The sequence below is a fragment of the Ornithodoros turicata genome, unplaced genomic scaffold, assembly GCF_037126465.1.
Source record: "Ornithodoros turicata isolate Travis unplaced genomic scaffold, ASM3712646v1 Chromosome13, whole genome shotgun sequence".
Taxonomy (NCBI): Eukaryota; Metazoa; Arthropoda; class Arachnida; order Ixodida; family Argasidae; genus Ornithodoros; species Ornithodoros turicata.
This window is the reverse complement of record NW_026999307.1, coordinates 119,246-147,090: the sequence shown is the minus strand read 5'-3', so window position 1 is coordinate 147,090 and position 27,845 is coordinate 119,246. Positions and strand designations below refer to the sequence as shown.

The following is a 27,845-nucleotide window of genomic DNA, read 5'->3' as shown; positions in this document are numbered from 1 at the left end:
GAAATTATCTTCTTTGTCCAGCCAGCGGGATTCTGCAATATTTTACTTTGTTTCCTCCTCTGTGCCGGACCTCGCATTAATTCGCATTATAGCTAGGGGGTAGAAGAGGAGAGAAGGAGGACAGAATATCGCGGATAGGTTTCGCGCAACTTGCTGGGCTCTGAATGTAGTAAACCCGCGTTGACAGAAAATGTATTTCATTTACAGCACAGCAGTGGCGTTCCGCCACGCTTTCCGTGGAACAGAGGGTTCTGATGGCACTGCGATTCTATGGAACCGGCGCCTTTCTCGACAACATCGCTCATGAGGAGTATTTTGCAACGACAAAGCGACCGGTTTCAGAGGCCATTCATGCGGTCAGCATGGCCATCATAAAAAAACCTGGCTCCCAGCTACTTGCGATTTCCTTCAACCCCTGAAGAAAAGATGGCTGTGAAGCGTGGATTCTATGATATAAAAGGCCTGCCTGGTTGTCTTGGTACGTAACATAGCATGAACACCATGCAACCACATTGTATCGCTTATTCATAATGCTACCTTTCATGCAGACGCAGTTGATGGGACGGCAGTCTCAATCATCGCACCAAGCACGGCAGATCCACGCTTCACTGATGGCAACTAGTACTGCCATAAAGGGTATCATGCATTGAACGTTCTGGGGGTAGGTAAATATGGAATCAATTACAGTGTGTAATTTCAAGGAGCATGTTTAAAGACGTATGAGCAGTGCTACAAAGACTTCTATATATGAACAGATCTGCGATGCAAGTCGACGGATACTCCACATTAATGCAAGATACCCAGGAAGCTGCCACGATGCTGCCATCTGGAGCTTGTGCAGGATACGCCAGAGGGCCTCAGTCCTTTTTGCAAAGGGAGAGTGGCTACTAGGTAATTTCAAGCTCACACTGCAAGATGATGCACAGTAGAAGAATATACACTGTTTATTTGACTGTGAAATAATAACGAAATTGTAATACAAACAGTAAATGAATGTGGTGATAACTTGCAAACGTGGAATGAACACACTTAAATATGCTTTAATAACAGAATAAACACGCTTCAACATACTTGAGCAACATTGAAGAAAGTAAAGATACCAGTAATGCACATTGGACCCACGACCTACTAGGTACTTCCACGATCATGCCATTCGCGCTCTCCCCAGCGCCGCTGTTTCGCAGTTCGCGCGCCCGCCGCTGCTGCTCCGTGGCGCTAATAGCGTGCCATACTTGTGCTGTCGCTCCCGTACGAATCACATGGGAAGTTGCGTTTGCGGCGCGGTTTTCGCCGTCCTAAAGTGTTTTTAAGCAGAAACGCAGCAGCATGCAGCAGTGCTAGGCCATCCGCAATGGTGTATTGCGTGGTTCCACGCTGTAAAAGCAAGAGTGTGAAGGGAACATCGCTACATGAGTTCCCGTCGGACCCAGTGCTCTGTCAAAAGTGGATAACAGCAATATACCTCTACCTGTTTGTAAACAAATGACGTCATAGTGTTTGACAGCGCCACGAATTTGGTAGAGTTGAACTACGTTCAAAGCTAGTGACGAACAAGGTCGCGCCCGAAAGCCACGGTCCTGAGGGGGTTACGATGGTCTCTGAAAGGGACGCGACCTTCGGGCCGATTTTTCTTTTAATAGTAGGCTGCGAACAATTGCCAATTTGTGGAACCCAGCTCTCCCTTTCCGATCTGTTTCGGTTTCGGTCTGTCTACCAACGTCATGCTCTGCTATAATGTTGAACGACAATCATGATGCATGTCGCGTTCACTTAGGATAAACTCAAATTTCATGCATCCTACTCATGTTACAGCTGAACCTCAGCATGGGTTGCGAACTGCAACGCTGGCCCTTCTAGCCGGCTATCTGGCAAGAGTTGTGAAGGAGAAGATGGAATGCGCTGGTGCCTATCGGGAATAGAGGCAGCAGGATCTTCATCCCCGATTACTGGACTCATTCTGAATAATGACAGAGGAGGACTCAGCTACCCTACCGCTAGATTTGTGGGATTCATCATGAGCTTGGAAGCGGTCGCACAGGAAATGCTTCCAACCATCCTGCAAAACCTCACCCCTTTAAGTGTTTTATAACGTATGTCGGTGCTATGGTCTATCAATGCTTTATTACAGCGCCATATTTTCTTTGCAGGATTGCACCTCCAGAAGCAAGAAAAAATGAGCTCTTCCAGTGCTCTGTGAACCCATCTCACACAGACACACTTGTGAAGCTGGTATTAACCAAGTTCATGAGGCCGTGCCTCACAAATGCGTGCAAAGAAAACACGAAGAAACAGGCGAAGGAGAAAATTGTTAGAGAAAAACCTCAGTCAAGGAAAGTGTTGAAAGTGAACTGGTACTGTTAAAGAAATGTGAATAATGAGCTCCTTCCTATGAACAATGCACAAAAGGTCACGGGTTTTGAGGCAAATTAGCCTCTAAGTAACATGTAAATACTGTAAATATGGGTGTTGTTTTCATGTTAGTTTTGTGTAAATAACAATGTCTATGTAAATGCATTAGCAGCCATGTTATATGTGAAAGCTTTTTGTTTAAATGTGAGCTTTGTCTGTAAATAATGTATAAACAAGCAATGTTGTCATATGAAAATTTATGTTCTGAGGCTGGAACACAAAAGAAAGGACAAGCCTTAAGTGCCTAAGAACAATGAAAGAAGGAAGTCACTGAAAAGGTTAGCCAGCTGTAGGCCTCGAACCCACATCTTGTGAATGGAAGGACAAAGTTGTCGAATGAAATAGACCATTAATTTTTGACTAGCTTTGCGACTCCTGTTTTCATTACATTCACACTCCTTTATATCACGAAACAGACTTCATCGGATAAACGAAATATGCCCCCGCTTCGTGGCTCACATGCATGCTATACTAACATATATGAGCGAATCCCGTTCTCATGACAATCATTCAAGAATGACCATCGTATAAAATAAGGTCCCTACAGGGCTTGGAAGGATGACTAAATCGCAAGGCTTGTGCTCCTGCTGATTTTTCCCCGCATCGGAGGCATTTGTACTGCATAGGCTAATACCTCTACAACATTACCACAATATCACGTCCTCCAAACGACACAGTCTCCCCTTGACATGTGGTAGAGCCTCATATAGTGCTGTAGGTATCCTAGCATGTTCACATATTGCAGAAAAAAGCAGTGTATTACCGCAAAATTGCAAATTAGCCGTCCTGCGCCCCATACGAACACACCACAAGCGCGCTCGGTATGGCACGTTACTAGCGGCCCCTCGCGGCGCGAGGCGTCAACGCTCCGACTTCCGGCGCGGACGGAAGTCCCATTGGGCGAGAAGCAAATGCGCAGGTCGTGAGTATCTAGTAGGTCGTGATTGGACCGTTTAGTACAAAATCTGTTTTTAAAGAGACGAATGTTTGTTACAGGATCAGCTTAAAGGGGCTGGGACACTTTCACACATGTAGTTCATTACATCATGAATGCATTGCACTGCATGTTAGAATACTAAGTGAAACTTTCAATGCAGGTTGACATGGGTGCAAAGAACTGTCTTTTTCGATTATGTCAAATATCCTGGAATGACCTGTCGCAACCCCTTTAAGGAAGAAACTGTCTTTAAAAAACACGAAACTTGTTGAAAAGATGTGTACAATGAAAATAGTTTGGTTTCAAAAATTTGGTTAAAGGATGAGTATCACAGAAGGAAGTTAACATGTTACTTTGTATATGATTTACAGGGGACCTCGGTTACCCACTTGAGCCCTGTCTCATGACTCCTTTTCGGTCTCCTAGAACAGACAAAGAGGAAGCATTCAACAAGGCTCACAGCAGCACCAGAGTTCGGATCGAGCAGTGTTTTGGAGTGTTGAAGATGCGCTTCAGGTGCTTGCAGCGTTACCGCACTTTACACTTTGCACCAGACAGGGCCTGTAACATCATTACTGCATGTGCCATTCTGCACAACATATGTCACTCTTACAATTTGCCTATGCCAACAGAGGAGCCTGACGTGATGACTGTAGAAAATGACAGTGACCATGAGGAATCTGACGAGGACGATTTTGGAGCTGCCGATAATCCCAGCCGTGACACTTCAACATCTCAGGCAATGCGCATACACAATAGAATTGTGGACAGATACTTTTAAGTTTTAACACATACATAAACATAAAGAGCGCCTCATCCAAACCATGTATCTGCCTTCTGACCTTCGTGACACATTCTTGGCAGGTCCCCGTTGCTTAGTTTGGTACTGTCTCTATAAGAGTGAGTTTCAAGTATTAATACCAGAGACACATAAATAGCTATGTATTTGCAATGCCCACTTCAAGAATTCAGTTGAAAGCATTTTATTCTGGACAGCCTCATACTGCAAGTTTAATTGTTTTCAAGATCACTCGCAAGGTTAGTATCCACCACAGAAGGGCAGTAGTTCCTAGTACGCATTAAAAAGGCTTAGACATGCAAACTTCGGCCCGGTTTCACCAACGCAGGTTAACTTTGATCCGAGATCAAGGCTTGACAGAACTTGAAATTAGCGCTAAATTCTTTTTTACAGACTTTAGCTTGTGACGTAGTTTAGTGAAGCTGAATTAAGTATTAAATTCAACTTAAGTGACCGTTCATCTTTAGTAAGTTGCCTGAAAGCAAAGTTATTTACATTGCCACTGATGTGTGTCCTCACAAGACTAAACGAGCTCAAGCATGTTGTGCCGTTAGATGATCTTAGCACGACACTCGACTACACGACATGTAGCTGAACTTACATTATGTTTGCATGTCCCTGTTCCTCCCTCTGTGCAGCATGAGTGTAACCAACTCAGTCATGGGGCCGATCAGTGGTGCCAGGAGCTGTACAAAACAGGCCTGCTGTTAGTACATGACAGGTATAGGGAATGTGTATGAACTCAGTTATAGGGAAGCGAAGGAATTATCTTCAACATTGTAGCAGTGTGGATGAAGTGTTAGTGTTTCGAGCTCAGTAATGCAAATAAAATATCAAGACCAGAACTATGCCAATTCATATGACTACCTCACGGAGCTGTGCCACCTCTTGTCCCAACCGCTCTTGTACTTCAAGGATGCGGTTTGCCACAGAAGGTGGTATCCTCCTGCGCCTGCGGCGGCACACTCTCTGTCTCTGTACGTCCCCCTCGGCTGCAATTGCTGGAGCTGCCGTTGGTATTTCAGGACACGCTTGAGTGTTCATGCCTGGGATGTGGGGTGCATCACTGGAGGTGCTAGGTTGAGGGTCCACTTCCTGTAATCATTTTGGGTGCGTTCCACAACTAACCCTCGCGTAGGAGTTGGTCACATGACAGAGTTGTACCACGTGACCATGGGAGTAGGGTAACCCTCGGGTAGGTTGTGGAACGGGCGCGAGTAGTCGGACGCGAACATGGCCAGAGCAATCGAGGCAGACGACGACGACGCTTTTGAACATATTCTGCTGCATGCAGCACAATTTTTCTTCAACGACGATGACAGTGAACCGAGCAACAGTAAAGTGACTGTGAGGTAAGCTGGTTTTAATTTTTGGTTGAAACAAAGCGAGCTCAACTGCAAGGCTCACGTAACGTAAGCGTATACCGCAAAAATCCATGAGTTTTGGGTATGTAGGTATATATGGAGTTCCTCCACCAGCTCGCCTGCATTTATCTACTTTATCAGTAACGTAACCCTAACACGTAAGCCTCCAACTCCCAAGAATTCGATTCCTGGCGTCGGCATCTTTTCCCTGAGTTATTTGATTTCGTTCAACTGTTCACTCAAGTAACGTACTGGGTGTGACATTCGCGTTCGTTGCGATCACGAGTTAACGAAAACTACCGAAACTAGGGTAAGGTTTGTGTACAATATATGTTGTGTTATATAATTTTTGTAGTACGATAAATGTTGGTCGTGTTTGGGTCCTCACTAATGAAGTAATTTGATTTTCTACAGGTCCCATCCCAAGATATTTGGGTACCCAGAGAACATTGTGCCAACACTGAGCCTGGATGACTTCAAGAGCCACTTCAGGCTTCAGAGGTCATCAGTCTAGAAATTGGTGGCTATGTTCTCGAGGGACGCCCAGTTTTCCATGGGACGGCCTGAGATAGAGCTGGGGAAGCAGGTCTTGGTCCTCCTCTGGTGCCTGGCCAACCTGGAGTGCTTCCGGTGAGAGCCAGATCCTGAAACCTGCTATAGGTTTCGTTGTAACATATTCTCATTTTCAGCTCTATTGCGGACAGGTTCGGCATGTCAAAATCTACAGCATGCCGTATTGTGCATTGCACTGCGGTCGCTGTGATGGGCCATGCTGCAGCTTTTGTTACCTGGCCACAAGGAGATGATGCACATCGCACAATCAAGGCTTTAGGACGAAGGCAGGATTCCCGGGCACCATTGGAGCTATTCATGGATGCCATATTGAGATAAATGCTCCAAAGAAAGACCACCTTTCCTACATCAATAGGAAAGGTGTTTATTCTGTAATTTTACAGGCCATCTGTGATGGTGAAGCAAAGTTTCTTCACTTTACAGCTGGAGAAGCTGGATCCGTCCATGATGCAAGGGTGTACCGCCGCTCTGATTTTTTTACGAACATCAATGCAGAGACATTCCCTTTCGGGAGCCATCTCGTCGGTGATGGAGCCTACACTCTGAGTGAGAATCTCATGACGCCATATAGGAATACTAGGAACCTCACGCCACAGCATGTGAAGTACAACAAAAAGCATGCCAAGACCAGAGTGGCAATCGAGAGGGCACTCGGGCTTTTAAAAGGGAGCTGTAGGAGGCTCCTTTACCTCGAGACAAGGAAGCCAGACATTATTGTCTCACTCATCATGTGCGCCTGCATCTTGCACAATGCATGTTTGATGTGGGGTGACGACTTCGAAGTCGCTACTGTTGATGAAGTGCCAGACAGTACTGACGAACTGTATGAAGGAAGTGAGAGCAGTGGTGTAGCAAAACGAAACTACATTAAGAGTATCTTGTAAATATGTAATATATAATATTGTCAGTGTGTCTACCGAACTGCACCCTTCAAATTCCCTGGCTATTCCAGGTTTGCACTGACAAGCAAACTCCTTGACAAGACCAGAAGGGAAATTGGTGCCTGCTCCTGTGTTATGGTACAGATCACTCGTGAAAGCAATATACTAAACTCAATGCAAGAGAATACAAAATCATGTTTCTCCTTATCATTGTAGAGGGGTACAGATACTGTGCTTCATTTATGACCCTTGTTGCATCACAATTCAAGTAGACAATCTCATGCGAAAACTGTAGCACTGCAATAACAAGCACAGCAAAAAGCAGCAAGCTTACAGTTCTAAACAAAGAAAAGATGTCGCTGGGAGTTCCTTCGCCTGCTGTGGTGCAGGTCATAGAGACTGCTGAGGGCTACTTCCGCGAGAACCAAGACAACCTAATTACAAACAGATTATCGCTTAGCACCTTGAGAAAAACTGCACGAAGATCACTTGTTATGGCACGTTGCTTTCCCTGTTGTAATGACATTGCTGATGCTATAATAACAACATTTTTTAGAATCAGGATAGGCATTCTAGTTAGAAAGAGAAATGTTGTTTTGGTGCAGAGCCAGCAAAACAACCAAAAGTGTGACAGTAGGAGCTTGGGCATGCATGCTGCTGTTAGTAAGATCCGACAGGCTGCAGTGGAATAAATGTTTTGCAGGCATGTATTTGCTTGCACTCTCTGTTTGCATGTGTACGTAGTTGGACGGGTCCCAGTTTAACTTGCATATCCCCAGGACAGAGTTCAAACCGGAAAAAAACGGTAGCTAACACTTCTTAAGACCAGGACGACCTCACTGAGACACACAGCACTGAACTGCAAATCCTCTGTTTCTTGCTGTTGTCAATTACGGGGTGGCTGGAAAGGTTATTATTTACGGGGCGGATATATGTTTATTGAAAATAATAAGAGAAAGTGGGAATGGGTTAGCTTCACTGGGGCCACAGCCCATCTCAGTATTTACCTCAATGAGATTTGCTGGATCGACCGTCACAAGCAAGGCGGTAACACTGCAGGACGAATGCACTTGGAGACCCTATCTAACAAATTTTGTGCTGAGCTGATACACAAGCACAGACACAAAAGGACATATTTCGGCTTCCGAATTTCTCACTATCACCGATAATCCGACAGCTGCAGCAGATACATTCGAGATGAGCCGCTAGCGATCTGCAGCCATTCTCACCCGCACTAATTTTCTGGTCACAGGCAAGACCGCGTCTGCGATTTCGTCATGAACATCAAACATGAGCAGAGGACAAACGTCAAGTTTTATGTCAAACTTGAGAAATCGGCAACAGAGACCTTTGAGACGATTCAGCAGCTCTATGGCGATGAATCAATGAGCCGGACAACATGTTTTGAGTGGCACGCACGTTTTAGAAGTGGCTCGATGGTCTGTGGGAGGAGGAGGACTCCCTATTACAGCTATTCGTCACGAACTATCCGTTAGGGTTGAAGATCCACCCACGGTAGTGAGTCATAACACACCACCAGTTGTCCAAGGTAATAAGCGAACCTGTAGGCTACACCGCTCCAGTGATTCATGGACAAGCACTGATGAAGATATATACAGTTGAACCCGACTATATCGAACCCGGTTATATCAAATTATTGCCTATATCGAACATCCGAAACATCCCCTCGAAAATAGCATGTAAATGTATAGGCGTGCTGTACGTCTACATCGAACAGCCGGCACCGCTGTTTTCGGCTATATCACACTACCGCTGGAATCCTATGACGTGCCCTTAGTAACTTCGGCACATTTTTCGCGAATGAAAAGGACAAAGCGCGGCTTGGAGATTAGGGATGAAGTCATCCACACGTAAAGGAGTTGGAAATGAGGGCAGGCTGCCAACGGGAGAAGTTAGTGACCCCACGGAGCTTTGTTTCGCACGCTCCGAAGTGAGAAATCACAGGGTCGTGCTACATGCTACCTTCCCCGCGCACGCGACCTGCAATGGAATCGTCCATGCCGGCCGTGCGCAGCGCGTGGCCGAGACGTGCGCAGTGGCGACTGGCGTCGGAGCATTCCTTTGGTAGTCGACACCATTTGAAAGTTGGCACGAATCAGGCAGCTATGGACGCTAAGAAAAGGAAGAACCTGGACTTCGCGACCAAGCTCGACATCATCCGACGTGTTGAGAATGGAGAAAAGAAGTATTCGGTAGCACAAGCATTCGGCATCCCACGGAGCACGCTGAGTACGCTTCTTCGGAACAAGGCGGACATCAGACGAGGCGTGTGCGGATGCCTTGGACGACGATGACGACTTCGAGTACGCTCTTGACGACGAGCTTCGAAAGGTTGCAGAGTTCCCAGAAGCCGTTCCCACTGATCTGACGGCACATGATTTTGTAAGCGCCGACGACAATGTGCACGTTGTGGCAGAGATGACGGATGCGGACATCATAGCGGACGTTGCTGGTGACAACGGCGATTCAAGCGGCGATGAAGGCTCACTGGGAGGTCTTAACAGCGACCATGCCATGCCCACAGCCACCGAGATCGCTTCGGCTTTCGCTACCATTCGTCGCTGCTGCGGGGCAATAGAAGGAGCTGGACTTTCTCATTTAGGAGGCCTCGAGAAGATCGAAAGTAGTGTAATGGACTGCATGGCTCGCAACAAGAGACAAGCCCAACTCACGGAGTTCTTTCGTCCCAAATAAATGTTGTTAACTGTCCTGTTGCCCGCTTTGTTTGTGTAGTTTCTGCTCTCGTTCATGCAGATCGGTAAGCTCCTGTTTCATACTATCCCAATTAAATGGTAATTAATATGGCACGCGCGAATGTCTGTTAAAATACGAACGCTTTATATATCGAATTATCGATATATCGAATTATTTGCCGATCCCCTTCGAGTTCGATATATGCGGGTTCGACTGTATTACTATATGGCTGCTAGAGACATAGCAGAAACAGAAAGGAGGACAAGAGAGCCCTACAGAGATTTTGCTCACTGGAAACAAATGCGGATCATTCAAACCTCTGCAAGCAGCAAGGCACATACTGTGTTGAGAACAAGGAAAGATTCCGACACTGTGGCCAGTGACTTCCTGGGGGGAACGTAGTTTCTGGTCATTAGCTACTGCTTATGGCACCACTTTGAAATATGAGGCAGTTCTGGGCCCGCTTGCACGAAACACTTTGAGGACACTCCGGGACAATCCTCGGCACTTTCCTTCCTCTGTGATGTCCTCAAGCGGAAAAGTGGCTTGCACGAAACAAGTTGAGGATCGTAGCCATGAGGAAGGTAGGACGGCGGCGCCGAAAGGGCTGAGGAAGCTACTGGCACTCTCAACGCAGCTTCGACCGTCTTTTACGCTAGCACTAACATGGACCGCATGGATCGTGTTGTGACGCTGCGACGCCGTCATCGGCTGTTTCTCGCGCTCTCGTTGTCACGGCAGCGAGTCTACCGAGACCGTGAAAATCCTTTGGAGTGTCTAGACGACGGTGAGCTGCAACGGCGGTTCCGCTTTACGAGGGATGGAATATTTTTCATTACGTCCCTCGTTGCTCTCGACATCGAGCCTGCGACCCGTCGGAGCCAGTCCCTCCCGTCGTCGTTACAAGTGCTACTGACATTGCAGTTCCTCGCTACTGGGAACTTTCTCATCACAGCGGGTGACGTGGTCAACGTGCACGAAGCAACAGCCTGTCGTGTAGTGCACCGCGTCGTTGCAGCGCTGTGCAAGAGGGTCGGAAAGTTCGTCCGGTAAGCATATAGGCCTATTGGTGTTCTGTCTGTTTTCCCTGACTCCTAAAATCATGTTTTAGGTGGCCAAGAGGTGAGGAGATAGCAAGGGCCCAACACCAGTTTTATCAGCTGGCCAGTTTTCCTGGGGTTGTGGGAGCAGTGGACGGCACCCATGTTCGCATCCAGGCACCGTCAGCACACGAGACAGCTTTCGTCAACCGCAAGAACTACCACTCCATAAATGTTCAGCTCATTGCGGGTGCTGACTGTAAGATCTTGGACGTGGTTGCGAACTGGCCCGGTGCCACCCATGACTCTAGGATACTGCGTGAAAGCACCATTTGGAGGGAGCTGGAAGCTGGAGTCCACACTGGGCTTCTTCTTGGTGACAGCGGGTACACCTGCAAACGCTGGCTGATGACACCGTTTCTCCAGCCCCGAAACAGAGCACAAGAGAAGTACAATGCTTCACACTCGACAACACGGGCTTTGGTAGAGCGGTAAGTTGGTTCAGGATATCACCGATATTTAGCAACAACATAGCAAGAATAGTTTATTGAATGACTCAGTCTAAAACGTGGCATTCTACCCTGTTAGTTATGTACATACATAATATGATGAGCTATATACATGCATGTTTCCATGCAGGATGGAAACTGCAATGTAAGCGCAAAATTGCACACCGTTGCAAAACTAGATGGAACTGCAGCACATGCCAGCGGGGAAGATGCACAATGTACATATTTGTTCCTTATTGTATGTATTGCAGGACAATTGGTCAGCTGAAAAGGAGGTTCCACTGCCTTCACAGTGAGCTGCGAGTGCTAACAAAGCATACCTGTCCTATCATCGTGGCATGCTGTGTCCTTCACAACATAGCCAAAGATTTCGGCAGTGAAGTGCAGGAGGCAGACAGCGACAATGATCACGACCCCGATTACGACCCCCAGCTGGTGTCCAGTTATGAAGGACGTCAGGATGGCTTCATGTACAGAGATGCCATCGTACGTCAGCATTTCACATGAGCGTAAGTGGACATTTTGGAACATATCACTCAACACAGTACTAAGCGTGAATTGGAGGTCTTTAACAAACAATTTAGGTTAACACAGGCTAAGGTCAAGTACAGCTTTAAGGGGTTGTGACACATCTTCCCATATTATCCCAGCTGTGTGTTCTAGGTCTTGTATCTCACCAAGTACGAGACGTAGAAGAATAATGCTTCTTCCTTCAGTACTCTGGAGTGGAGTACGACACAGACATGACGCCATAATGAACCACATCTATGAAAGAGTCGCAACCCCTGTAAATATGTGCAAATAAAGCAACAAACAAATTAAGCACTATGAGGGTACTGTCATGAACAAATTAAGCTCGCTTCAACTGCATTGTCACAAGGGAATGAATACAACGAGATAAGAAATAAGAACTGAAAAATGTGCGCATTTGTGCTATTGCTGCTGCTGGAGACGTTCCACTTCCAGCTCCAGTTTTGTCTGCAGCAGCCTCTCTGTATTGTGTCTCAGCAGTTCAGTCTGCTGCCTGAGACGCTCTGTTTCCTGCCTGAGATGACATAGCTCAAGCTCCTCGAGAGAAACTCTCTGGCGGACCTCAATGAGCCGTTGCTCCATTGTAGCTGTGTCAGTGTCCTTGTGAAGGAGACCCGAGTAACTGCGCTCTATGTTTTCTCTAGAGTCCCTCCTGGCTCGCTGGGAACGCGCACTCGTACTGCTTCGTGCCGGCTGCTCCTCTGCACCGTTCCCAGCACCGGAAAACGGCTGTGAAGAGGCACTACCCCTTGTGCCACCCACCTTGCAAGTCACGACAAAGTTATCATCTTCACGCAGCCCAACTACAGGCACAACATCCTGGACCGCAGTACCATAATCGTGGTCATCACTGGTGGACGGCCCTGGTAGACTTGCAATGACGTCCTCGATAATGGCAGCGCTGTTGTAGAAAGCAAAAAAACACGGATGAGTTGGTTTGGTGAAATGCACAGCGATTTCCTTCATTGTTCCTTAGCACTCTGTTTATAAGTTGTATGTTTGACTTTACAAGAGACCCAGTTTTGTGTGTTTTGTGCGTGCATATATGTGCTTCCTCATTCCACGTTTTGTTCGGGTTTTGTTTTGAGCAGTTTGCTTCAACTGTGGTTCATTTCTTATGTCACAAAGGACAGTGTGCAATGTTTAATATGCATAGTTATGTTTGGATTGTTATAATATTTTTGGGTTGCCCCAACATTTTGCTCTTCATATTAGTTAATTGCTGTATTGTTGTTTGTTGTTGTGTCTATATGTCTTGTAGATAGTTTATTGAATACACCACAGGTGCTCTTCTTGTAGCACAACGTGCTCAATGGGGTTGTAGCACTTCGTAAACAATAGCATTGTATGTCTACCTGTGTGTCTGCCTGCCTGTAGAGTGTTATTGTTTGCATCAGTGTGAGGGTGCATTTCAAGTTCCACAGCAAGGGATGTGACACCAAGTGGCGTGTATTATGAAACGACCCCTTCGAATAACCATTTTACAGATAACATATGATGATTCCCTTATCCCCCACTTCCAATGTGCTACACATTGTACATGCAGTATGGAGTGCCTCATTGTACATTAGTAAGCCAATCAGGTGCTGTCCTGACCTATGAAAAATCTTTTATCCCAACATGTCGTGCTCTTTTGCACCAGCTCCACCTTGTCAGTAGTGTTTGTGTTCCCCTAGACTACATAATATAAGTTTAACTGGATTGTGGTGTATTGGAGACCCTAGACTACATATTACAGTCGAACGCAATGTGAGACGTGCCTTGTTGGAAATTTTTCACGTGGCAGCCTTATTAGTTACATAATACCTGTATTACTTACCCACGGGTGTCCATACCTCCTTCAACCCCAGTGATACTGGGGGAATCTTCACCAATAATGTCGATCACAGCCTGTGTGACTGCAGAGGGCTGCGAGACATTGCCTCCTCGACCTGTAATCAGAAGCCCAGAACGTTGTAGCACAAAAACAAATGTGAACACATGTGCTCAGCAGTGTGCCTTTGTAAGTGTAAAGCTATATGTAGTGTACCTTATGTTGTGGGATGTTATTGACATGTCAAATGACTCTAAATATGTTTTTGCATGAATATATTGTAAAGCTGTCACCAAAGCACTTGAGTGCGAAACAAAAGGATGCTCCAAGGAAGCCAGCAAATCGGGTTCCATTCTCATTGCTTTTCTTCCATTCTCATCATTCAATTGTACGTACGCCACTGTGGGATGTGTGGCTTCTGCTGTGTTATGCGAAGTTCTTGATGCATTTCATAACGTCAGTGGTGGAGGTCATGCTCCTCGTACAGGTTCACTATGATGTAGTACTGTGTGTATGTCTTTATTTCACTTCCATTGCAAATGAGGAACACGTACATAAGAGAACCCAATATAAAACTAATGTATGTAATAAAGCCTCATTGCTACTTACCAGTTTGGAGTGACTGCCTTCTGAACTCAGAGAAAATAGTTCTGTGCCTTGTGCACAGGTTGTCCCACTGTTTTTTCAGCTCTGCAACAGTTCGTAGCGTAGTTGGGTGACGCGCATTGAGCACATCCGCAATTTGTTGCCACGCCGCCTTTTTATCTTTTTTGGTTAGCGATGGACTGAACTTTCCCCTGATGACAGTCCTCCTGTCCATCACCTCTTGGAGGAACTCCAGTCTTTCTTCATCGCTCCACGTAGAAGCACGGCGCTTTTTTGCTGGAGCACTTTCCATTTCAAACAATCAAAAGCGCGGAAATACTGCGTGATCGTCTGCTTACTAAAAGCGCGCATTTCATGTATTTGATCAAATGTCTCAGGTCATATTGCGGGTAACGTATTTCTCAGCAGTATTTGTGGAAAAGTTATTTCTTGGTATCGTCGCTAATGTCAAACGTTTTTCTCTCTTTTTTAATATTCCCATTCTTGGTGCGAGGCCAGCTAATCGCCGCAACTGATGAATATCGGCGGCGGCGATCACATTTGGGAGAAATTGTCCGTCACAGGGAAGAGACAGTATGTAATATGAGGCTCGTTTATTGCAAAAAAAATACAAGCAATAGCATCTTATACATGCATAACAGTGAAAATAAAACAATCGCTCGCTATTGTGCATTTCTAAAATTACATGGAGCGATAGCAAAAGCAGACGACAGTCCCGTTCAGCGCGATCGCTGGTTGGTCTAAACGCAAAATGACGTGCTGTTTTCCGGGGAGGAGCTTCTGATGTTCGTTCCACCAATACCAGCCTGCCGGAAGTTCCTAGCCACAATCCACTCAAATTAGGACGTCTCTCAAAGTGTTCGTGCAAGCCACTTTCTGCTGCAACCCATAAATTCCTCAGTTGAGTAACGAAATGCTTGAGGAAGGTGACCATTGAGGATCGTACCGAGGATTGTTTCGTGCAAGCGGGCCCTGTCCTTTTGTAAACAAATTGGCACAAGAGTGCACAGATGTGTGACTTTTAATAATGCCGGAGAAGCCGTGGCTTTTCTGTACACCTGATGAAATGGTGTGTGGGCAATACTACTGGTGGATGCCTTACTACTTTCGTTTGCCGCTGTGAGCAATGGAACCTGGGTGCTATCTCCATCCTAAAGAATTTGCAGCAATAACGGATGGTTGGATCCGGAATCTACAGCGCTGCCCTTGTCCCACCAAGGAGGAGATGTGGAGTTTTCTTCACTTATCAGGAGCGGAGACCATGCGTCACCTTCAAAAGGGATTCCTCTTCAAAGAAGAGGGTTTAGTGCAGAATATTTATTGCAACTTTATATCGGATGCCTGCGATACCAAGCTGTACAAAGCTGTATGTATCCCATCCATGAGAAAAGGTCTCTATGAAGTGTACGCTGCCATACACAAGCAGACAAATGTCATTGTTGAAGCATATTACGGATGTCCTGCGGGGTAAGTACTTCATATCCCTTCTGAAGCAATATTACACACAACCAATCGTGGAATAATTTAACGTCTGTAGCCATGGTAATTTATTTCTCACTGTCAATGTCACACACGCAACCTAACGTTGCTCATGGTTTCAAAACGAAATATCTCTTTATTCTTTCAGAGACGTGTCAACACGTGGCTGCACTCCTCCTCACGTTAGGCGAAGTAGGAAATGGTACCATCTCAAGTACGGATGTGCCGTGTATGTGGGATGTGCCCCCTGAAAGTGGAGTTTGTTTGTCATCTCTTTGATCACAGTTGAATCGCGAAGTAAGGCCACGAAATGTTACTATTATGTCACCCCTTTTTTGCATTGTGCTGTTCCTCTTCTGTTACTGGGATGTGCAGACTACTTCGCAATTTTATCCCCGTGAATTACTGTGAAGCAATGACTAGTGCTGTCAGTAGTGTTTTTTCGCTGGGGTTTTCTCCTTCACGCAGACTGGCAACACAATTGGCAATGTAATTGGCAATCCCCAGTACCATTGGCTTTAATTGGCATTAATAAAATATTTTTCACTTGTACAAATGTGTACATCATTGGATTGCATGTCGTGATTCGTGAGGAGGAAAGTATGCTATGTTAAGTGAGGGAGGAAAACACTCCTCGTTCGGGGATGTAATAAATTATGTGGAAAGGGAATAAGGTGCATTTTAATTGGTAGTTATGTACTTTGCATGTTGATGCATGCTAAATGTGAGAAAGAAAGACCTCGGTCCTCTGTATGCGACACACGGCCGCGAAATGCATGGGTGATCTTGGCGCTGAGTATCTTGCTCCACATATCTCTCTATCTGGAGCGGTGGGGGATACTGATGGTCACCAGTATCTCTGGTTCTGATGATCTTCCCTGCCCTACTACTAGTATATATGTATGGGGGGGGGGGGGTAACCTTATTCAGGTGGAATCTGGACACCCGTTGGGGTCCGGGACATCCCTTTAGGAATGGGGTTTGTCCTGTGAAAACGTGGCAGCTACACAAACACGCTAGATCATGCATCAAGGCTTTGAAGTGTGGCTGTTGGAGTAACAGCTGTTGTGCAAATTTTAAGATATTGTACCATAGGACGAAGTCAAAAGAAGGCTTGTCACAGAGAAAACAAAAGGGTAATCTGGCAATGGAGTATGGTATGAACAAAGGAAACAAAGACTGGCTGCACCAAACTTCAGGAGGGTTTGTGAAATGCAGAAAGCCTGAGGGCCCTTCGAAGGACACAATGTACCCTTTATGCCGTGCATGCTCTGCAGCTCAACTGTACGGGTTGCAGCATGAAGAGGATGTTGTGGCTGGGTATTGTAAACTTATGTCAGCATACTATGGAAATTTTTCTGTTGAAGGGACAGGATTGCATATCCATCCACAATATCCCTTCATTGCTGCATCCCCTGACAGAATTGTGCAATGTGGGAATACGACTGGCCATATCGAGGTCAGATGTGCTTACAAACGCAGCGGGAAAACACCCAAGGAGGCATGCCCTAATGCAAATTTTTGTTGCTGTTTTACTACAGATGGTGTAACACTCAATAAGGGACACCCTTATTACATGCAAGTTAAGGGGCATAGTACCCACACTTGCGGCACTGTGGAAAGGATGTTCTGAATGGTTGTCTCAAAAATAACTTGAACACTTGAAACTAAGAGTATTGTCACACACGGCAATGCTGTGCAACATGTGTCGTTTATTGGACATACTGCAAAATTTCTCCCACAAATATACCTTACATCTGCTGGACTGGCTGCTGTCTTACGACTGTGTCGCTATGAAACAAATATCCTAGGACACTAAGGACCGGCAATGTACGTACGACAAAGTACAGCATGTCTGAAAGTGGTGATTACATAGTTGTAGAAACAACGGTAAGCAAGTGATGGTCAACGAAATATTAACCACATCGTTAGCACACTGGGTTCTCACCCGCTGAGCACTCAGCTATGCAGGTGAACAACGTGTGGTCAACGGGTTGACTTTTTCATCCTGTGGGACAGACGTTGCAACCACAACAAACTAGCTGCCTATTTGTGCAGATTCTTGCACTGTTTTATCTTATATTGTGTTGTCTGTGCAATCGTGACATGGTGTCGTGCAAAGCAATGTTGGACAACATTAATGAATCGGTTACTGAGGAAAAGCATTCACATGCACCTCTTTGGGATGTCTCCAGAAAGGATTACGAAAATAAAAAGTGAAAACAGCCAGAAACGTGAAACCGAAAATAAACTCAACTAAAATTTTGGGAGGGCGAAATGTCGGTCAGTGCAGAGTAGTTCTATGACCATCTCATCACTCTTTTTGTAATCAAACTTGAATCTTGCTTAACAACAGAGCGGTGAGGTGGTAGAGTCAAGTGTCCTTTCGGTTTGTAACACAAATAAAAACAAAACAAAACTGAAGATACCCTTTTAATGCATACAAAGGGTATGCAAGGGTATCTTCTGTGTTTTTCGTTTTTATCTGAATGATGCTTAGGAAAGTAAAGCTGAACTACCTCATCTGGCTTTGTGCACACATTTATACTACCTTTCATTGTCATTGCCGATACCTCCAATAAGGATAAGGTTCGTTTTCATGCCTGCGGGAACTGCTCATTTATAACAACACAGCACAGGTCACTTCTAAATCATATGAATGCTTGCCACAGATGCCATCCATGTTACAAATGCAGCAAGTGCATGCATGCTTTACCTACTTTTTGTGCTATAAGCAGCACACCAGAGAATGCATTGAGGAGGATAGTGAGATGCATACTTTTGGTAATGTTCATGATACTGCTGTAGAGGACACCGCTATGCGACACATAGCCCCAGACGTGGAAAATGTTTCAGAGTCTCAGTCAACATCAGATGGCAGTTCCCAGTTGGTTCTCGAACATAAGCTGGCAAATCTTTGTCTTGCTTTCGAAGGCAAGCACAGGACACCGAAGTGCGCTGTTGACCTTGTGGTGTCTTCAGTTGGGGGTTTGCTAGAGCTTGGCCTTACCCGTCAATGTTTCGTGCTTAGAAAATGATTATAGAAGGCAGCAGTTGTATGCAAAACATGGGATATATGCACCAGCCAAGCCAATTTTGATACAAGGGGAAAAAGCATACTTTGTTCCGCTGGTTAGCCTTCTGAGTAACTTGCTTAAGAGCATGCCTATTTCTATGATGCATTTTGCACTAACGTACCCAAGTTGGTGGGATACTGCGAGACTTTCATGACGGGTTTTTCATGACCGTTTTCAGGACCTCTTCAGTCCTTCTAAAACTGTGTTATTCGCATTGTCATGTATTGTGATGACATTGACCTCGCGAATGCATTAGGTATAGAAAGGGCTTTCCATGGAAAGCAACTGTTTTTTACGTATCCTTGTTGAACCTTCTGCCTCATTAGGGTTGACAACATTTTTTTGTTCGCAGTGGAGCACAGCAAATTACTTCGACCTGTCAATAATAAGCTCTGTCTGCTAAGGTACGTGCTTGGTACCCTCGCCTCTATGAGCACTACCGGGCTTGTTACTGATACAAAAGCCGGACCACAGAGATTCTAAGGCTACTTGACCTTGCTGTATGCTTGCGAAGATGCTTTAGCTTGCCACAGTGTAGCTGGCTTTAAAGAGTCCTTCTCTTCAAAGGTGAAGCGACCATGTGCTATATGTTATGAGGAAGGACCCAATATGCCATCAAAACTTTTCCACGCCCAGTCCCGATGGAGTGTTCTGAGAGAAGCAGCATGGATATTGAGGAACACGTGACTGGAGTTCCATCCGCTGATGTTCAAATTAGAGAACAGTTAGAATCTCTTGAAGGAGCTCCATCAAATGTGGAACGTGCTTTACTTTCTGCTGAGTTTTGTATCAATGGTAGGTCACTGCTCACTCTACTGCAGTACTTTTCTGTGACCAAAGATGTGTTGTTAGATCCGATGCACATTCACTTGGAGGGCGTCATCCCAAAAGAAATTACTCTACTTCTTCGCCATGTTGTACTCACTGAGCGCTGTTTCATGCGAGCCCAGCTGAACACCTTGGTATCTGAATTCAAGTTCAGTCCTCTAGTCAGCAAGAGCGACTATCCAAGGCTCTATGAGGAAGACTTATCCACAGTGACAAAAGCAAGCATGGCCCGGGTTTTAGCTTCGCACTTTCCACTCGTACTCAAAGAACACCTGCCGTTTGATAACTGTGTGGTACAATGTTTCCGGCTTTTGGTCAGGATAACACAGCTGCCATTGTCACAAATTCTAACTGTATTGTCGAGGAGCGCATTGCCGAGAATATCCGTCGCTTCTGTGAGTGTCATGCCAGTGAATCATTCTTCCTAAAACTACACATGTTAGTACAGCTCCGGTCAATCTTAATAATAACACTGGAAAAAATTCGGTCTCATTTCCCAGCGCGATAACAGCCACCCGCACTGAGTGGCTGTTATGGCGGTTGCTTTTTGGGGGGACCCACACGAATCAGAAGTCCGATGTAGACACAGCGTGGGGAGGGGGGAGGAATGGATGGAAGCGGAGAAGGCGTCGTCGAAAACGGGTACGGGGGGGGGCACCATAGGTTTTCTGAACATACAGGGGGGCAGGAATTAGAGCAGCAGTTAGCAAGCGAAGATATCGACGTATTCGGAGTAACCGAAACGCACCTACGAGAGGGCGAAACCCCACCACACAACCCAGACTACATATGGGAAGGATGTAACAGGGAGACGGGCGAAAAAAGGGGGGGAGGTGTCGGTCTCTTTTTTAAAAAAGCTTTAGAACTTAAAAGGGTGAACACGCAGTGTAAGGAACATGTGTGGTTGCAAGGTTTTTTTGGGAAAAAAACGGTATGTATTTGCACAGCCTATCTATGGACAGTAACGGGAGCAGCAGAACATAACGAAGAGACAATTGCCTGTCTGTCGGGTGACATTGAACAACTGGGTAGGGGTCATGAATTTATCATCATGGGGGATATGAATGCCCACATCGAGGAGCTAGATGGCAGAACAGATAAAACAGGAAAACTGTTGTTAAAGTTTTGCAATGAGCAGGACCTAGTCCTAGGGAACACGAGCGATAAATGCGAAGGCGAAATCACGTGGGAAGTCGGAGATCACCACTAGTGTATAGACTACGCACTAATGACGGCAGATACTTTCCGCGCTTTGCGAACGATGAAAATAGATGAGGATGGCACCACAAACTTGGGAAGTGACCATAAACGTATTACTTTGTGTTTTAAAGAACCGTGCGCAGTGCCCCAGAGCACGCATAGGGAGACTCGTCACCTGGGTGAAAAGGAACTGGGGGCAATAGCGTCTAAATTGGAGGAAGCTGTGGGAAAGGAGGGGCGGCGACTGTGGACATACGCAGAGTTTGTGGAAATCATTCGGAACGAAACGGAAGTAAAAAGGCACATTCGAAAAAGGAAACGAGGCCCCAAAAGGTGGTGGGACCAGGAAATCAAAGACACAAGGCAGAGACGACAAGACGCATCCAGGGAACATAGGCCAGCGAAAAGAGATGGGCGGGATCCCCAAACAGTAAAGGAGAAATGGGAGCATTACCAGGGATGCAAAGCAGAAACGGCACAATTGGTTCAAAAGAAAATGAAGGAGGCGGGAGCAAAGTGGCTGGCGGAGATAAATAACAAAGACAGGAATGCTCCAAAAAAATTTTGGAAGTATATCAAAGGCCAAGGCAGAAAGACTGATAAGCAACAGAACTATCTAACCAGTGAGGATGGGGTGCGGTTGGATGGCCAGTGGGCGCTAAAACACATTAAAGAACAGGTGGAATCAGTTTTCGGGGCAGAGGTCGAGGAAACCACAGCCCCGTGCAGAACGGAAAGGGAAGAAGCGGAATTGGGGGCAATCTCAGTTACGGAATGGGAGAGGGCTCTTAAGGCGATCCCAACAGGTACAGCGGCTGGACCAGACAATATTCCTATTAAGCTAATAAAGCAACTCAGACCAAAGAGCCAGAATACACTGAGGGAGATAGTGAGCAACATATTAACGAGCGGGAATATACCACCTGAATCTACACAGACAGCTTCAAGTCGTACAGGCCAATAACAGTAGCATCGGTCATCTACAGGGTCGCGATGCAGGTCTTGAAAGGCAGAATCCAAAATTGGCTGGAGGACAATGGCATACTGGGAGAGTTACAAAATGGGTTTCAGAGGGGGCGGGGACAGGACGATAATCTGTTTGTGTTGACTCAATGCATCGAAATTGCGCAAAGGGAACGACGACCACTATGGCTCAGCTTTCTAGACATAAAGGGGGCATACGACTCAGTGGTTCATCCAATTCTATGGGAAAGGCTGGAGACGGTTGGAATGGACAGTGGTATGGTGAACCTTTTGAGGCAGTTATATCAGGATAGCTCCGTAGAAGTGGAATGGGAAGGACAGTATGTGGGAAACGTCAAGGTAAACAGTGGTTTGAAACAGGGGTGCCCATTGTCACCAATTCTCTTTATGCTTTATATCAGTGGTATTGAGCGTGAGTTAGAAGGCAGCGGTTTCGGCTTTAACCTGAGCTACGGAATTGGGACATAAGAAACAAGCCAAAAGACTCCAGGGCTGATATATGCAGACGACATTGTTCTTATGGCAGACACAAGAGAAGAGTTGCAGAGAGTTATGCAAATATGCTGAAAGGGGGGAGAAGCCCTGGGTTTAAAGTTCAGTAGCGAAAAGTCAGGAGTTATGACGTATAATGCAAAACAGGAGAGACCCCTCCACATACAGGGTACAGAAATTAAGGGTGTTCAGAAATACAGATATCTGGGAGTATGGTTTGCGGATGGACAAAATTACCTCAGGGAACACGAGGGGGAGGTTATGAAGAAAGCCAGGAGGAATGCGTCGGTAATGAAAAGCAGAGCGCTCTGGGTATACAGTCGATATGAAGTGATACGAATGGTATGGAAAGGGGTAATGGTACCGGGTACGACTTTTGGGAACGCGGTCCTTAGCATAAATGCGGGCATATTACATTTCATGGAAACTCGACAAAGGGGTGTAGGGCGACTAGCGCTTCGGGCGCATGGGGCAACACCCAATGAGGGGGTGGTGGGCGATATGGGGTGGTCGACGTTTGAAAGCAGGGAAGCACTAAGCAACATAAGATATGAAAATCGGGTTAGAACATTGGGGAAAACAACTGGGCAAGGAAGACGCTGTCTTACATATACCTTCAGAACATTGACACTCGGTGGAGGAGGAGAACTAGAATGCTTACAGCCAGATATCTTACATGCACTAAAGACGAGGAAAAGAAGAGTACGAGAACCAGGGTCAGGGAGGCTGAGACAAGAAAATGGCAGGAACGTATGAAGGGGAAACCTGCACTACAGATGTACAGGGAAAGAAAGACAGAGATCACAAGAGAGGAACTGTTTGATAATTCGTACGGGAGCACTTTATTGTTTGAGGCAAGAATGGGTATGGTACGGACTAAAACTCATTACGCGAAATTCCAACGGGATATCGACACAAGATGTAGCTGGTGCACAGAGGGGGAGGATGAGACAGCGGAACATGTAATCTTGAGATGTAGGGGACTCAACCCGGCACCAAAAGAGAGCGTTGAGCTGTGGGAGGCGCTCGGTTTTGAAAATGACGGGGGAGGGGTGGACCAAGACGCGGTGGCGGCAACCAAATCTCGATTGAATGACTGGTGGCATAGAAAGAGAAATAACTAATAGGGTTTTTATTAAATACTAAATACAAGAAATACCAATGAGAAAGACCAAAGAAATACCGAAGAATACCAAAACTTGATGAGTCAACCAATTTGTAGCTTTATTTTTACTTTAACAGGCTAGGTGGCGTATGCTACCGCCCGATGCAAAGGAAAGGCCGCTCTCCATCCATCCATCCATCCATCCAGGCATCCTTCCCTAATCTCTCCTCGTCTTTCTCTCTTTGACGGTCACAGCGTCCTGTTCATTGCGTTTCTCTCTCGCGGTTTAGGTCATAACCTGTAACCAACTACAGTGAAACCTACCTATCTTGGACACCCGCGGTGCAGCCGAAGTGTGTCCTACCTAGGGAGGTGTCCAAGTTACAGAATACGAGGGAAACAAAAAAATTGAAAAGGTCAAGGCTGTGTTGCTAGAAATGCCCCCCTTCTTCAATTCATGTTCATTGGTGGTACCTCTCTACCCACTCCTCACTGATATACTGATTTTGGTAGGTTCTACTCAATGGCATTACGTTTGGAGCTTCTCGAGCAGCGTGCTGCTTGCTCGATAATTTAAACCGACTTGGAATTAAGCTCAAGGACTTGTCTCTGAAGCGTCAGCCCACTTTTCATTGCCTCAGTGCAGTGAGCGTTCGAATGCTCTAGACAAACCGAAGACAAGTGCTCACACAATACAATGTAGACTGACAACGCTCGTTTTTGGACTCGAACGACTAGAACAACAAAATGCTGAGACCTGTATACGGAGGAAAAGGGCAAAAGTCAGGGGCACTGGCTCATTTTGGGTCTTTTTAGTGCAAAGATGGGTCGAGATTGAGGTAGTTTGGCCAGGGTTTTGTCCGACTTAGCAGGGAAAACCCTGTCCTACTTCCGGGATAGGGAGGTGTCCAACATAGAGAATTTCGTCCCCATGTAGTTTCAATGGGAGCCTGCCGGTGCAATGAAATCTTGTCCGACATGGGGAGTTGTCCGAGGTAGGGAAGTGTCCGACTTTGGAGGTTTTACTGTATTACCGAACATTCGTATTTACCTCTCATCGTGCATCAAGGTAAGCTAACATCGAATCTCCTGGGTTGTCGTCAATCCGGCAGTGCTATAAGCTCTTTATCGCTCTGAGGCTGGATAGCCGCTCACGGAACAGGGCATTCGACCCCCATTGTCGCCCACAGGCTGGATAGCCCCTCACTGGGTAGTGCATTGTGTTTATTTTCCATTATGTGGGTATTTGGAGGGTCAACCCCTCTCCCCTTATTTCCTGCTTTATAGGTACCATGGCAGCCTCTCCTTCAGGGGATTCAGACTTGAAGAGTATTGTTGAGAATCTGGCTACAACTGTTGCCGCTCTGGTGGAGCGTATTCCTCCCCTGCCCACCCAGGAGCTGGAGCTGGAGGGCTCGTATTTTGAAGACGAGGAGCCGCTGTCCCCCCCAGGATATACAGCTGCCTGCCCATCATTCCCCCCATGCCTTCAAGGGGGGGCTCGGGGCACCTCAGGTTCAGTGGCGCCCGTCTCTGGGGGATGGTTGATGGGGCTTTCGGGTGTAGGCAATAATGAGATCTCGCCTGACATCCTCAACTTCCTCCAGAGGCACTGGAGCCCAGAGGGCCGAGCGGAGCGCTGCCGAAAGGCCTTGGTGGACTTCCCACCGGTGAAGTCCCCCTTTCTCGATGTCCCGGACTTAAACCCTGAGATGAAGTCCTTGGCAATGGAGGTCTCCCGGGACAAGAGGCAGGGGGATTCCGATGTGGGGGGGCCCCACCAGAGAGACCAGGCGCTCCGCGATGCTCTTGTCTTTAGCGGCGGTGGTGGCTGCGGTGAGCCCGCTTGTGGCCCTTTTGGAGCTCTGCTTTGGGACGGACCAGGAGCCACCAGCGGGATAGATTTCCGGTTCTCAGGGTGGAGGGGTGGCACGGCGTGTCATTGCTGACCACTTGGCGGCCACGATGTCCCACCTTGGGAGGCTTTTTGCCACCCTGGCTACGGAGTACCGGGAATGTGTGCTCAACAGGATCGCCCAGAGCTCCACTCCTTCGTGGCGAGGGAAGCTCCAGCAGAGGAGGAGGGTTCACTCCAGCTTTTTGGCCAGCTCTTCCTGGAGCAGATCCGCACGAGGAACGAAACGTACAAGGTACTCCGGGAGGCGCGGCAGAGCGTTTCCAGGCCAGCCACGGGGGAGCCTGCGCCGAAGAGGTTCCAGCCTTCCTTAGCCCCCCAGTCCACCTTTCGGCGCCAAAACCAGCCCTTTCCAGGGAAGCTCTTCCCAGGCGGACCCCAGGGAAGAGCACCACGAGGTCCAAGAGGTAAGTCATCCCACACACCCAACCTCGCCATCAGGCAGGTTAGCCCTTTGTGCCCAAGAGTGGAGAAAACTAACAAGCGATACATGGGTCCTGCAGGCAGTGGGGGGATATCAGTTGGAGTTTTGTCATCCCCCTCCCCAGATTCCAATCCCCTGACAGGGGGACGAGGCATCAGGGAATCTCCCAGTTCAGTTAGCAGTGGCAGACTTGATTCGCAAAAGAGCCATCTCGGCCACCCCTCTTCACACAGCTCGCTTTCTATCCCCCTTCTTTCTGGTCCCAAAGAAGAATGCTCAGCTTCGGCCCATCCTGAATCTGAAGCACTTGAACCAGTTCATTGCTCACGAGCATTTCAAAATGGAATGCTGGGAAACTGTAAGGGGTCTACTTCTCCAGGGGGATTTCCTAGCCTGTATCGATCTTCAAGCTGCTTATTTGTCTGTCCCGATTCACCAATCAGATCGCCCTTGGCTTTGTTTCCTGCATCAGGGCACTTGTTACCAATGAAATGTCCTACCCTTCGGCCTCAGATCAGCACCACGAGTGTTTAGAAAAATAATGAAGCCTGTCGTGGCTTCCCTGAGATCTCGAGGGATCTGGTTAGTAATCTTTCTAGACGACATCCTGATCATGGATCAGTCCCCTTCCCAATTGTTGTCGCATGTCAGCTGGACATTAACTCTGTTACACTCTCTGAGATTCCTGGTAGACCAGAAGAAATCTCACCTCATTCCCACCCAACAGTTAGTCTTCTTAGGTTTCGCGGTTTCAACTACCACCATGACAGTCCACCTCCCCAGGGAGAAAGGCAGGGCAATAAAGCTCTCCATCCACAACCTACCTCAGTACTTCAGAGCAAGGGACTTAGCAAGGTTGATAGGTCGCCTGAACGCTACTTCTTTACACTAAATAATCAGGAATTATGCTATGATATTTATGTCATAGACTGACGATATTTCCAGGATCCTCGAAATGACCACAGTGTATGTATGTGTGTTGGGTATAACACTTTCATAGTTTTGACATCTGCCAATATTTCCAATGTTCACATCCCGTATGCGGAGACATCATGTGTTTTCTTGTTTTTCCTATACAAATGTCGTAAGGCCGTAGGAGATAACATGCAGTTAATGGTTAGTGTAGTGTTCCCTTGTAGGGTAAAATGTGCATGCTTTCTGGAATTATTATAAGTTACGATTGGCAGAATGAAAATACAAAACCATGGAGCCTCACTAGACATAGAAAAAAAATTAAATTATTAACTATTCACATTAAATATTCGCGGAAAGAAAATACGTTACTTTGCTTTCACGTATCCGATTACGCGCCACGTTATCAGAGAGCCCACAGCCAGTGCACGGATTACATTCTCCGCTCATAGAGATATATATGCATGAGCATCCCCATTTTCGAGAGCAAAGGGGATGACTCAACCCAAGGTCCTTCTGCAGGTTCCATCTGCCATGACGATCGTGACGTAGACGGACATCATGTGTGACGTTGCACAGGTTTCTTTATCTGCTATTACGGCACATTTCAACGAATTCCTCTAAGATGACTTGGTTAATCTGAATGCAACATTGACGGTTGTATGTGTACGGTACTTGTGAAGATAGTTTTGGCTAAGCTTCAAAGTCGCCCCGGCTGTACGAGACCGTCCCTTTAATAACTACTGATGGATTCCCATCTCATGTTTTTTTTTTCCTTTGTGCAGGATGCCAGACTGAATTGACATGTGCTGATATTACAAGGATGGAAGAAGAGCTTGCACACTGCAGTGCAGAAACTTATCACCTTTGGGACACAGTAAAAGCAACAAAATTCACAGAGGAGGCACTGCAAGATGACGACAACAAAGTGTCCTTTTACACTGGACTCCCGACACTTCTGGTCCTCATGCAAGTGTTCAATATTTTGGAACAGCATGTGCCGTGAACCTGTATCAACGCCCTAACAAGTTTTGAAGAAATGATGGTGTTCCTAATGCGCCTAAGGGTAGGGCTCTGCATGCAAGGTCTGGCATACAGATTCAAAGTATCTCAGGCAACCGTGTCCCGCATATGTGACAGGTGGCTTGATGTATGCTTCGACCGGCTGGCACGACTCATTGAATGGCCGGACAAAGAAGAGACCATAAAGACAATCGCCACGGCATTTGTCCATCATCCTAGAAGGTGCGCA

General features: G+C 46.6%; 2 protein-coding genes and 1 long non-coding RNA gene across 5 annotated transcripts in view; 1 reads left to right on the top strand and 2 right to left on the bottom strand.

Moving 5' to 3' along the window:
* Positions 1 to 962: 962 nt before the first annotated feature.
* Positions 963 to 27,845, bottom strand: part of LOC135372105 (uncharacterized) — an 87,286-nt gene continuing 60,403 nt past the window's right edge. Inside the window, exons 5-6 of one of the 2 annotated variants that reach the window (XR_010415823.1) lie at positions 4,747 to 4,831; positions 963 to 4,238 (exon numbers count right to left, since the gene is read on the bottom strand). This is a non-coding gene — a long non-coding RNA (uncharacterized LOC135372105). Of the gene's footprint in view, positions 4,832 to 27,845 lie in introns of both variants that reach the window. The other variant, XR_010415822.1, reaches the window with a different exon arrangement.
* LOC135372104 (putative nuclease HARBI1) lies at positions 10,138 to 12,512 on the top strand. Of its 2 annotated transcripts, XM_064605820.1 has the most exons (5): positions 10,138 to 10,262; positions 10,338 to 10,727; positions 10,790 to 11,209; positions 11,479 to 11,736; positions 12,403 to 12,512. In XM_064605820.1, exons 2-4 carry the CDS (start codon positions 10,345 to 10,347, stop codon positions 11,732 to 11,734), a joined length of 1,059 nt encoding a protein of 352 aa, XP_064461890.1. In that variant the 5' UTR covers positions 10,138 to 10,262; positions 10,338 to 10,344; the 3' UTR covers positions 11,735 to 11,736; positions 12,403 to 12,512. The 2 variants fall into 2 exon arrangements, with proteins under 2 accessions (XP_064461890.1, XP_064461889.1); XM_064605819.1 differs by having other exon boundaries at positions 10,138 to 10,727.
* LOC135372100 (uncharacterized) lies at positions 12,161 to 15,490 on the bottom strand. Its single transcript, XM_064605816.1, has 3 exons — positions 14,181 to 15,490; positions 13,578 to 13,689; positions 12,161 to 12,659 (listed from the first exon to the last, which is right to left on the bottom strand). Exons 1-3 carry the CDS (start codon positions 14,467 to 14,469, stop codon positions 12,161 to 12,163), a joined length of 900 nt encoding a protein of 299 aa, XP_064461886.1. The 5' UTR covers positions 14,470 to 15,490.